The sequence below is a fragment of the Scyliorhinus canicula genome, chromosome 21 (genome assembly GCF_902713615.1).
Source record: "Scyliorhinus canicula chromosome 21, sScyCan1.1, whole genome shotgun sequence".
Lineage (NCBI taxonomy): Eukaryota > Metazoa > Chordata > Chondrichthyes > Carcharhiniformes > Scyliorhinidae > Scyliorhinus > Scyliorhinus canicula.
In genome coordinates, this window is record NC_052166.1 from 33325495 (window position 1) to 33338379 (window position 12885).

Here is a 12885-nt window from a genome sequence, read left to right on the forward strand (position 1 = left end):
CTAGAGCCATTTTTTTTATTGTGTAGTAGCCAAGAATTAGAGATGATGGGCACGATTCAGCGACCCCGTTACACACGACGTGGACATGGGTGTAAAAGATGAAACGTGCAAAAGTCCCAAATCGGCTCCACGCCGGTCGCCAGATTGATCGCAAATCATCCGACTTGCTCCACCTGGCGCGATCTGGATCTCGCCTTCACCGGATTCACCCGGCGGCCAGGGCTCAACAGCTGCGCCTGTGAGACCTCGTCAGGGCACCATTTAGCACTGGTCTACACAAGCGTGTACCAGCCATAACGGCACCTCGGGGAGTCTTGCAGGCCATTAGAGATCCTTGAATAGTGGGGGGCAGGGCCGGGTGGTACACTGGCACTTCCCCTGGCATGTGGGCATCTTGGCACTGCCACTCAGGTTCCCTGGCAGTACCACCTGGCAATACCAGGCTGCCTGGGTAGTAGTGCCAGGATGCTGGCGGCAGTTCCAGGGTGCCAGTCTGGTAGTGCCAGTAGTTAGGTCCAGGTGAGGCCTTCTCAATTGGATGGGGTATGAGGGGGGGGGTGTTCCCAGTCCCAGGAGCGTCAACAAGGTTGGGGGGTTGGGGGTCGGGGTTGATAAAGCAGATGAGGGTGGCCTGAAAAGGTCAAAATGACGCCCTGATCTGTGAACAACCGTTTTTGTTGGCAAGACCAGGAGGAAATCATTCTCAGTATAGTCTCAGTCCCCATGGCCAGAAAAACAGCAAAGTACTGTTGAATAGCGGGGTCTTTCCAGGCGCTGCAGCTGGCGAGAAATACCTCGCTAAATGCACACAAAAGCAAACATTTGCCTGCAGCGCCGAGAAAGACCCTGCTATTCAACGGTGCTTTGCCACTTTTTGACTTTGGCCGGGAACACCCCATCGAGGTTACACTTACATTATTTCCTGCACTTAAGAGCTCAGCTTGTCATGCAGGAAGATGACTCCCTGATTTTTGATGACAGACCCAATCTTTCAACCTCCGTCAGGGTTCCCAACATGGTCTCAGACACCCCTCCTCCCCCGGCCATGCACCCAACAACCTCTTTCATGGTCCTTGAGCATCCCCACCTGTTATGAGCAAGACCCTCCCTCTGGGGCCTGACCCTTGGCATGGGCAGCCTGGCACATGGCACTGCCAGCCTGGCACCCTGGCAGTGCCCCTGCCACATGTGCATCCTGGCAGTGCCAGGATGGCTGTACCAAGGTGCTAGTCTGCTATTGCCAAGGTGCTTGGGTGCCAGCAGGAATACCAGGGTGCCACCTTGCCCAGATCCCGGCCATCCAGTGGTCCATTATGACCTGGGAGACACCCCCCCCCCCTCCGCCCCCAGGCGCCAATGTGCCTGGTCCACACTTGTTGAAACCAGCACCAGACACCTCCTGGCGAGGTGTCCCAGGCACGCCTGTGGTGTCCTGGGCACTGGGTGAATCCGGCGCATGCATTCTTTAAATTAGTATAATGGCTCATTTAAATATGCATATCTGAATCTCGGCCAGCGAGGGCAAGATCCGGATTGCAATGTTTCGCGAGGTACGATCGAATCTCGCGAGATGTCTCTCGAATATCACGAGATTCAACTGCCTTGGTGCGTCACTAAGCCAGGCGTGACGAGCCTGGTAAATCGCGCCCTCTAATATTTGTCCGCTAAATTGCGCCTGATAGTCCATAAAGTGCGAAAATGAAAGTGCCAAACACCTTATTAAAAATGTAAAAATCGGCTGGGTTGGCATGTTTAAGGTGAGCAGCATGAATGTGATTCTCCTATTGTCATGTAATGTAAACTTTTTCGGAACTGACATAGTCTCATTGAACTCTGGCCATGGAGTTTCTAATTGTAGCAGAGAATTAGTGCATACATTTCAGTTCACTATGTTCTTGGCAAGAAGCGAAGAGAAAACACTTTGAAGGTTTTAAGTATTGCACAGACTTTCTGAGTACTGATAGCAATGACTGGTCTTTCATGATGGAATATAAATGCATTTAGCTCAAATCTTCCACTTCACCCAAGGACAGAATTGACATTGTTTTTTTTAATAAATTTAGAGTACGCAATTAATTTTTTCCAATTAAGGGGCAATTTAGCGTGATCAATCCACCTACCCTGCACATCTTTTTTGGGTTTTGGGGGGAAAACCCACGCAAACACGGGGAGAATGTGCAAACTCCACACGGACAGTAACCCAGAGCTGGGATCGAACCTGGGACCTCGGCACCGTGAGGCTGCAGGGCTAACCTACTGCACCACTGTGCTGTCCTAGAATTGAAATATTTAACTGTGATTTATTTCAAAATGTCAAGGATTGCTTGAATGTGACTTTTGAGGAAGCTTCTTTCTGATTTTTTTTATCGTTAGAAGCAATATAATGTGACAATATTACCACTGTAGTAAGAGATCACAATGGTAATATCTGGAGCCAATGAACTCAAATTGTAAAGCCATATGTGATAGATATCATTGGCTACTTTAGAAATTAGAAAGAGATGCACTAGGTGGATGCCCCTTGCCCAGTGTAGCACAAAATGGTGTGATTGACTGATTGCAAAACAGGCAAGAGCACAGTACTGGATGAAAGGCACCACAGCATGTTGGGCAATGTTAGTTTCTGGGCTTTGTGCCTGAAGCCTGAACCCTGATGACATCTGTCTGTTCATATTCAATGTATCTCTGCTGGATGCAGAGGTCCCCCGGTGAACACCAGAAAGGAGGGACAACCAGGAAGGAGAGCATTAAAAATGGCAGTCTTCTTTCAGCACTCAGCCACAGGACAGTAGCACAGATAATCAGAATAACCAAACAGGAAAACTATTCTTAACAAAGGAAATTAATATCAAAGAGGAAACCTGTTGCAGACAAAGTGCAGAGGTTCATTTAGTAAAAAAAATATTGCTGTCCAATAAGGCCCAGGATAGTCTGACAGTGAAAATTGTTGGGGGGGAAAAGTACCAAAATTCTTCCAATATGTTTTATCTTGTTATTAATGCATAGTTTGTGAGTCCAACTCTGTCTTGTGGGATTGGTAAAAGTGGTCAATATCAGACGAAACGCTGAACCAGTGTTTTTTGTAGCTGATTGGAATCAAGGTAATTTAGACATTTCTAGTGTGTACGACATTGCAAAGCAGCAGCTCACTTTACATCTCCCTCTTTCCAATGAATTCTCAAAATGACTGCAAAGGTTTTTGCAGCACAGAAAGAGGCCATTTGGCCCATCGTACGAATGGCAACCCATTGAAAGAGCTACCAATTAGTCCCATTGTGCTGTCCTTACAAAACACAGTGGAAATGAAAGTCAGGGAAGATGTAAAATGAGCTACATACTCTTTGCCACCTGTTTTCTAATTGTTGCCCCAAGTCAAAATTGGACACTTGCTTTTTCAAAGAGATACTCACCGAGCACGCACTGTGTAAAGTATTGAAAGGAAACGATTAGCAAACTATCTTATTCCATTACTCAGTGTTATACGCAGAAACATTAAATGTTGAAAACAAAAGGATTATGGATAATACAGCAATATGATTCAATGAAGCTGGTGACATCATGTTCATAACTCAATGTCACTGTGACATGTTGTTCTAAAATGGAAATAAAAACTTCCAATATTGGAATTCGGAAACAAAAATGAAAGCGTGTTGCTTCATTGTACTAATATTTGATCTGCAACCTTTGCATTTGTTTCAATTAGTCACACAGTGGGGCTGCATGTGTTTAGCATGTTTGTATCATGATGTTTCTCCTCAGCTACATTGGCAGAAGCATGAAGGTCATGTAAAACAAAAGACCACAAAGCGATGACCGAAGTCGCATTCGGGTCTGTTGCAATCACCAGTGACCAGTTCTGGCCTACCTTCACCAAGTACAGAGTACAGTTTTAAACCTTTTTCCTTACCTTTGTTGCAGCTGGGTGACCAATGATCACCCACCCAGGACAATACTGATCATCATGGTGCGAAACAGTGACGTTATTGGCCCACTGATCCATAAAACCATAGGGTGTGTACAGCCCACAATCCTGTACGCTTGTCATTTTCTCAAAGTCCTCACACACGCCGTCGCCATCGTGAAAGTAACACCTGCTCGGCTCATCTGCAGAGAGAAACAAAGGTTAACAAAATTAAAGAAAATCCTATGAATTTCTGTATTTCAATCCCTGCTGTTTTACACACTCTTTCCTTTTTAGAGCTTTTGCTTCAGACCGTGAAAGGTTCGTTTTCTTTTTTTTTGCAAAAATCTATAAATTTGCCTCTGGAAATATAAAGCTAGGAAAGGAGGTTATTGAAATTATTACTGGAATATAAAAATCACAATTAAGCTTGGAGCGAAAAAAAAAGTTCATAATGCAAACAAGCTGCCCAAAATGACTGACCTCCTGAATTCCTGAACAAAACCAAATTGTTTGCTCATTCATTTTCAGTCATTCCTTTTTTAAAAAAAAAATTTAGAGTACCCAATTCATTTTTTCTAATTAAGGGGCAATTTAGCGTGTTCAATCCACCTACTTTGCACATCTTTGGGTTGTGGGGGTGAAACCCATGCAAACACGGGGTGAATGTGCAAACACCACACGGACAGTGACTCAGAGCCAGGATCGAATCTGGGACCTCGGCGCCGTGAGATTGCAGTGCTAACCCACTGCACCACCGTGCAGCCCTCATTTCCAGTCATACCTCTCAGTCTGTAAACTGGGGGAAATCAAGGTCAAAAGCCCCCAAATCAGGGGAAAACTGGCTGAAAGCTGGGAATGGGGGGGAGGTGTGTTATTTTACCGCACACATCGAAATGAATATTCAGGTTACATAATATTACTTACTTGCTTTCAATGCATTTAATACCAATTTAGTTTCCCTCCACGTAAAACATCCTTCCCCACACATCTCAACCAGAAGCATTCACAGACCATTGTGTGGTGCTGATATAATTCATGCATGTAGCGACAAAATATAATCAGTGGCGGGATTCTCCAACTCCCCGCCGGGCCAGAGAATCGCCAGGGAGCAGCGTGAATCCTACCACGACGCCGGCTGCCGGATTCTCCGGTTTTTCAGCGAGGTCAGGAATCACGTTGCGCCGGTCAGGGGCCGTTGGCAGCCGCCCCCCCCCCCCCCCCCCCCCCCCCCCTCCTCCCCGACAATTCTCCGCTCCACGATGGGCCGAGTGGCCGCCCGTTTTTGGCTGCTCCCGCCGGCGTAAATCAAACCAGGTCCTTACCGGTGGGACCTCGCTCTGCGGGCAGCCTGCGGAGTCCTCGGGGGGGCCCGGGGGGATCTGGCCCCGGGGGTGAGGTACCCCCACGGTGGCCTGGCCCGCGATCGGGGCCCACCAATTCGCGGGCAAGCCTGTGCCGTGGGGGTGCTCTTCCCCCGGCGCATGCCGCTGTAACGGTCCACCATGGCCGGCGCGGAGAAGAACCCCCATCCCCCTGCGCATGCGCTGGGATGACGCTAGTACACTCTGGCGCTCCCGCGTATGTGCCAACTCGTGCCAGCCAGCGGAGGCCCTTCGCCACCGGTTGGTGCGGCGCCAAGCCCTTTGATGCCAACTGGCATGGCGCTAACCCCGGCAGTGCCGGCCTAGCCCCTGAAGGCCAGGCGGCCCGACGCCAGAATGGTTCACGCCACTCCTCGGCGCCGGCACAGCGCACCCCGCCGGTTGGGGGAGAATCCCGCTCAAGATGTTAATCCACCTGATTGAATGGTGCAGGAAATCATATTGAACCTCTCAAATTTGCTTTATCCCCTGGTCCCTCTTTTATGGCAAAAGGAATAAGCCAATTCCAGTTTTGCTATCAAGCCTAACAGAACTTTAACTGGTATTTTGGGAATTGTATCCATTATTCTGTCACTTTTTCCATAGAAACTGCAAATTCGGCTCTTGTAAGAAGTCTTTGGACCAACAGTTTTAGCATCGTGGAGCATTTTAAGGTTCATAAAACCTGCTCTGCGGTTAAAAAAAAAACACAGAATGAAAGTATTTGAAATGAAATGGCAATATCAACCTCCCCCAAATCAACAGCTGAGGCTGCCAGATCTGCTCTTTCCTCTCCAGCTTTGAGGTGATTTTTATGCACATGTGAGTAAAGCAGCAAACACACTAGGATGTATTTTATTTGTGTTAACGTTGTTGCGATCACAATGTGTATACCTGCTTTAGGCTTTCCTATTTTCCTCCTAAAATAGAAGCAGATATATCCCATCACTGGTGCAGCATTCGATGGCCATTAGATTTTTCCACTCACGAAAGTGAATGTGCAATTCAATCACCTGCTGTGAAAAGGCGCCCATGTGCTAAATATAAGCCATTAAAGTCAACTGCATGACAGGAAACAGATTTGCAGGATACATACTTATCTGTGTCAGCAGTCATCCTTGTGTTAAATACTCCCATTTACCTATTTGTATCAGTAAGACCTATTTATACAATCTGTTTTGAATCGGAGGAGAACAGCAAAGTTCACAAAGTCTACAGCACTGATGAAAGTCCCTCATCCTCTCTTCCTGTTTTCAAACCAAACTTGAAGTTGATTTTCGTGCAAATGTCATGCTCGTCTTGTACTTAAATTGCTTCCCCTGCTCCTGTGTGCTCCAGCTTTTGTGCCAACAGTGATGTGATTTGAATAAAAATAATGTTTGAGTACTGTAATTGAAGATGTTGGCATGTTTTTTTTAAAGTGGCTTTTTTATTATAACCTTGCACCACCTTCTCACGTTAGAACATAGAACAGTACAGCACAGAACAGGCCCTTCGGCCCTCGATGTTGTGCCGAGCAATGATCACCCTACTCAAACCCACATATCCACCCTATACCCGTAACCCAACAACCCCCCCCCCCCCTTAACCTTACTTTTTAGGACACTACGGGCAATTTAGCATGGCCAATCCACCTAACCCGCACATCTTTGGACTGTGGGAGGAATCCGGAGCACCCGGAGGAAACCCACGCACACACGGGGAGGAAGTGCAGACTCCGCACAGACAGTGACCCAGCCGGGAATCGAACCTGGGACCCTGGAGCTGTGAAGCATTTATGCTAACCACCATGCTACCGTGCTGCCCTTATTGCTGTGCTGACGTTATTGTTCTTACAGTTGTGTTATATGAGAATAAGATTTAAATGTCCCAAAATTTTAATTTTGTCTTCTGCCATGATACAAAGTTATTTTCTTATCCAAGTTTTATGTACATTTTTGTCCGACGATGTCAATATTTTTTTCTAGTTGGTTTCATGCAGAGGCCTCAATTATTTTTTTTTTTTATTTAAAAAAAAAAAAATTTAGAATACCCATTCATAGGCAACACAGTGGCGCAGTGGGTTAGCCCTGCTGCCTCACGGAGCCAAGGTCCCAGGTTCAGTCCCGGCTCTGGGTCACAGTCCGTGTGAAGTTTGCACATTCGCCCCGTGTTTGTGTGGGTTAGGCCCCCACAACTTAAAGATGTGCAGGGTAGGTGTATTGCCCATGCCAAATGGCCCCATAATTGGAAAAAATGAATTGGGTACACTAAATTTATAGAAAAAAAATACCCAATTATTTTTTTCCCAATTAACGGGAAATTTAGCGTGGCCAATCCACCTAACCTGCACATCTTTGGGTTGTGGTGGTGAGACCAACGCAGACACGGGGAGAATGTGCAAACTCCACACGGATAGTGACACAGGGCCGGGATTCAAACCCACATCTTCAGTGCCATAGTCCCAGTGCTAACTACTGTGCCATAGTGGCCTCCATTATAATCATGAAGCAAGTTCAATTTCTACAATGGTCAATATGAGCATCCCCAATATTGATTGGGATTTCATTCGTCACCTTAATTATTCAGTCCCGTGATCACTATCACACTGTGGCTGTCATGTGCGGAATCTACATGATGTACTGCAACAACTTGGCAATACTGCTTCAATAGCACCTCTCACACTTGCAGCATCTACCACCTGGAAAGATAAGGGCAACAAATGGGTGGGGATACCACCAGCTTCAAGTTCCCCATCAAGTATCACAGCCATTCTGACTTGGAAATACATCATTGTTACGACTACTGTCTCCGGATCAAAACCGTGGAATCTTTCTGCTTCACAGCACTATTGGACTACAGTTACCATATGATTGCAGGAGTTTTAGAAGATAGCATACCACCACCTTCTCATGGGCAATAAGGCACAGGCACTAAATACTGGCCTTACTAGTGATTGCCACATGCCAAGTATGAATTTAAATTGCAGCTATTAACACTCTGTGATCCCTATGGTTAAAACTGAGAAATTTTGATACAGCATTTGGGTAATCCATCAGTGAGAACCTTTGCACACTTGGGTCATAATATCATGGTTTTTGCGAAGAGTGTGGGAGGACAATTGGTATATTGTATGTTCCTACATTAATAATAGATGGATATTGTTGATACTTTCAACATCAACTGTAGTGTAAATAAAAATAAATACCAAATTCCCCAGGTCGGCCACAATATTTAATCCCTTGTCTGTGTTGATTTGGGTGATCTCATCTGAGCGAGAAGCTCACAATAATTGGCTTTAGTGGCCCTCAATTAGTCAAGGGAAATCATGAGCCCAGGATCCTGCTCCTGATTGGTGTCTAGTGGCATCCTTCTAGAAATTGGCCATGTATAAGACATGGCGACCCACTGTTGAATACTCTTAAGACACTCACTATCTAGGCTCATGTGTTAGATGAATGGCAACTTGAGTGAGGTGGCAGAAGGCTTTGGAACCTAGCGGGAGAAGTGAGAAGAAAATTGGCAGAGATAAAACAAGAATTCCAGTTGCATTTTTGAATCACTGATTAGTGTACTCTTGGCACAGAGTCCTAACCACATAAAAGATTTTCTAGATTAAACAGAACATTACTAATTGGCAGGACACACAGGAGTTCTTTCTTTCATGTAAAAAAAACTCTCCCAATCTGTGAAGAGGAAAAGATCCCATAGCGCTCCTGACTTGAAGGTCTCTCTCTCTCATAGGAAGACAAGTGCGTTATCTTAACCAAGTAGAAAGATGGTCTTTTTGTGAATTGATAGCTGTAATCACAGGAATGAATTCTTTAAACGTTGCAAAAAAAAAAGGAAGGTGTCAATAAATGAATGCATTAAAGCAAACACTGATTAAAATTTTTTAATTCTATTGGTCACAAAACAATCATTCATGGCTGCCAAAATTGGAACAGAGCAGTAAATGATTAGTGTGCTACAGGTTAATCCAGGGGTGGTCAAACTACGGCCCGCGGGCCGCATGCGGCCCGCCAAAGGTCTTTATGCGGCCCACCAAGATCAAGTCATTAAAAAAATTTTTTTTTTAATTTTTTAATTTTTTTTTAATTTTAAGGTTAATGGGGGGCTGTTGGGTTACTGGTATAGGGTGGATACGTTGACTTGAGTAGGGTGATCATTGCTCGGCACAACATGTGTTTCATGTGAAGTTTCTACTTTAAAATATTAATTAATAAAAATTAATCGCTTTTTTTTTCTTTAAAAACCTTTTATTTTGGCTATTTTAAATATTAATTATTTTACTTAATATACTATGCGGCCCTTTAAAATTGTGAATTTCTGAATGTGGCCCTTGCACGGAAAAGTTTGCCCACCCCTGGGTTAATCCATCTATCTGGGTCAAGATGGCTGACTGAGTCGCTGATGATTAAATAGCATCATATTGCATTGATGTAAAACAGTCTTTGAATTAGGTTTGGATTTGGACTAAGTGTTATTTTGGGAGAAACTTGAGAGATGTTTGGTCTAGGGGTGGATTACAATGCACGCACAAGGGAGATGGAGCTCTTGATAGAAATAAGTGGAATCTGCCCCTCAATGGTGCTTGGTCAAATAATCACCAAGAGGAAAGAGAACTGACAAAGAGATTGCTAGCTCATTTTCTGGGAATGCCAGGCTAAGCTGTCCCATCATGACCATGTTTCCAATGCAAAGCTTGCCAGAATATATTGATTAGATATAATTTAATTAGCGGGAGATGAAAAATAAACTAAAAAACAATTGGATTATAGCAATATCTGCCTTTGAATTATGGTTGCCTAGCTGATTCATAGAAAACCAATTCTGTCCGGAAATGTAAAGGGAAAAATGAGCTCGGAGTACAATTGAAAGCATTAACTTTTCACATTGTAATCCTTTGTATATAACTTGTCAGATCCTGACCATTGCCTGTTCACAACGTGATGGATGAATTTAATTTTGTTGGTAATTATATTGCAAGATACCAGAGATTTAAACATATGCTAATAACCAATTAAATTGTTTAACTTTTAAAGAGTTTGTTTTTTTTCTATCACTGTGCCTTCTTCTTGTTTTTGTTCCTCTGTTATATAACCCTTCCTTTCACAGCACAAAGTTTCAACACAGGTATCATCGTTTTTATACCGAATCTACTCATGGTCAAGGATATCTTAAAGGTCATACAGAGTTCTTGCTTGGAGGCAATTTAAAGACACTGCGAAGCAGCGCACTATGTTGCTTTCAATTCATGATACGTCAAAATATTGTCACAGTCATCGTTGGTTCTCAATGGATTGGCCTCTTAAATAAGTGCCGGCTTGATCACTTGTATCTGAAACACATTCCTACACACAAAGAACTTAACTGAATGCCTTGAGCCATCAAACAGTCTGAACCATGCCAATGAATGAAAAGGAGCATGTTCCCATTAACTCGCCAATGACTTGTGTGACAGGATACCTACCCACACAGTTGAAAGATGATTCCTGGCGACATAAACTAGAGCAGCCATCGCCATTCATTTTGTTCCTATCATCGCATTCTTCTCCCTGATCCCTGGAATCATATCACAGGACGAAGATGAGTAATTAATTGCACATGAAATGGCAGCAAAAGCTTTTGGCATCCACAATTTCTGTGAAGTTCTCTGCAAGGTTTCAGTATTGCATGACACTCTTTTGACATATCTTGTGGGAAGACTTGCGCTGTGTGTAAACCTTACCAATAAGGTGGGCTTGGGTTGGGACCATGTATCTATCTATTGTGGAGCTGACCCATTTATCATTTGGTGCCAAGTACTTACCTCCGATAAGCTTGCATTTTACAGCAAGTGTCTTGACAAAATAACATGATTGACATAACAACCCTACATGTGAATGGTTGTTTGAACACCCCTATCATTGTCTGTTTATCTGGCAAGTAAGTGGGGGAAATTAGCATGAGATTTCTGAGTGGTTTGGACTCTGAATCGAAGAGGAGTTTGGTCCCAAAACCTGTCATATTTTATTGATTTATTGCCAATTCAACAACACTGGCTCCTGAAGCCATAGATATTTTAATTGGCGCCATCACTGGCTGAGTGGATGAAGGCTACTACTTGACTGTGGAGAGTCATAGAGGCTCATCGGGTGCAATACATTTTAGTCAAAAACTGTCCAAGTTTCACCATTTAATGGGTAACGGTGAAATATTGGGCAGGGTTCAGTGGACTTAAAACTAAATCCGCTTTCGGGCACATTTGTTGGGGACATTGTCGGCGTTCGCAGGTCCAAAAATCATCCACTATTCAACGGCATTTGCCATTACTTTTTGGCCTTGGGGAGTTTCTCTAAAAGATTCGCACTAAAAGATTTTTCCTGCTGGCAACGGAATGGCTGCTCACAGATTGGGGTGCCATTTTGATCAGCAGCCCCGATCTTCTCCCCATTTCAGATCTCACCTAGTGTTCTGAATCCGGTGGGGGGGGGGGGGGGAAGACCCCCACCACAACCCTTGTCGAGGCCCCTGCTAATCCTCCCCTCACCTACTCCAATTGGCAAGACTCCACCCCCCCCCCCCCCCCGGGCCCGGACAGGCAGTGCCAACCTGTCACCTGGGCACCCTAGTACTTCCAGCCTGGCATTCTGACACCGCCAGCACGGCAGCCAGGCAGTGCCACTGACAAGGTGCTAGGGTGGCATTGCCCTGGTGCCAGGGTGACACTTTCAGGATGCTCAGGTGGCACTGCCAGGGTGCCAGGCTGGCAGTGCCCCTGTGCCAGGAGTGTCAGGGTACCACTCTGCCCCATCCCCAACCATCCAGTGGTCTACAAAGGTCTACAAGTCACTCATGGTGCCATTACGGCTGGTCCACATTTGTGCAAACTGGTATTAAACCAGATACCCTGCTGAAGCCTCGCAGCTGTGACTATTGTGTTCTGGGCGTTGGGTGAATCAGGTGTCTGGGTATTTAAATGATCCATTATGCTCAGTTAAACATGCAGATCTGGATCTTGCCCAGCAAGGGTGAGATCCAGATCATGCCAGGCGGAGCCAGTCAGGTGATTCGTGATTGGCCTGGCGTGGAACCCGATTTGGGCCTTGCACGATTCACCGGTTGTGCAGGATCCCAGCCGGGTGCAACAGGAACACTGAATTGTGTCCATTACATCTTTCCAAATCAGATGAGTAAAGCACTTACCCCGAATGATGCTTGAGCGGAATTGTCAGCCCGTGTTAGCTGTCAGCGAGAATGGCGTTATCGTTAGAGTCCTTAAACGCGATTCTCGCCAGCGATATCACGTTTCCCGATTTTCCACCCCCCTTGCCTTTTGATGTAATGAGTGTCCTGGCCATCCTGGGAACCTCATTTAAATACATTACCATATGATTGGCGAGCTCTCCTGCCGGGGCTTCCCACATTTACAACAGCTGTATAAAAACGAGAACCTGCCGACCTGGATATTGGAGGTGAGTGCTCAGGTCCCCATCGCACTCCAGGGTGTAAATTGGAGAGGGGGCACCGGAGAGGACGCGGGGGGACCGGCATTGGTGGAACTTGGGTCCGGCGGTGAGGGCCAGTTGTGTCCAGGGAGGCAGTTGCTTACAGGCCCTTCAATTCTATGGTCTTTCAGGTCTCAACGGATCTGGCGGT

The 12885-nt window shown here is 45.5% G+C and overlaps 1 protein-coding gene across 2 annotated transcripts in view; it reads right to left on the minus strand.

The window, feature by feature from the left end:
* The window catches only part of pappaa (pregnancy-associated plasma protein A, pappalysin 1a), a 375278-nt gene that overhangs the window by 238514 nt on the left and 123879 nt on the right, over positions 1-12885 (minus strand). For both annotated transcript variants that reach the window (XM_038782243.1, XM_038782242.1), the window contains exons 9-10: positions 10718-10809; positions 3908-4104 (exon numbers count right to left, since the gene is read on the minus strand). In XM_038782243.1, the coding sequence (XP_038638171.1) occupies positions 3908-4104; positions 10718-10809 (289 nt within the window). The remainder of the gene's footprint in view (positions 1-3907; positions 4105-10717; positions 10810-12885) is intronic.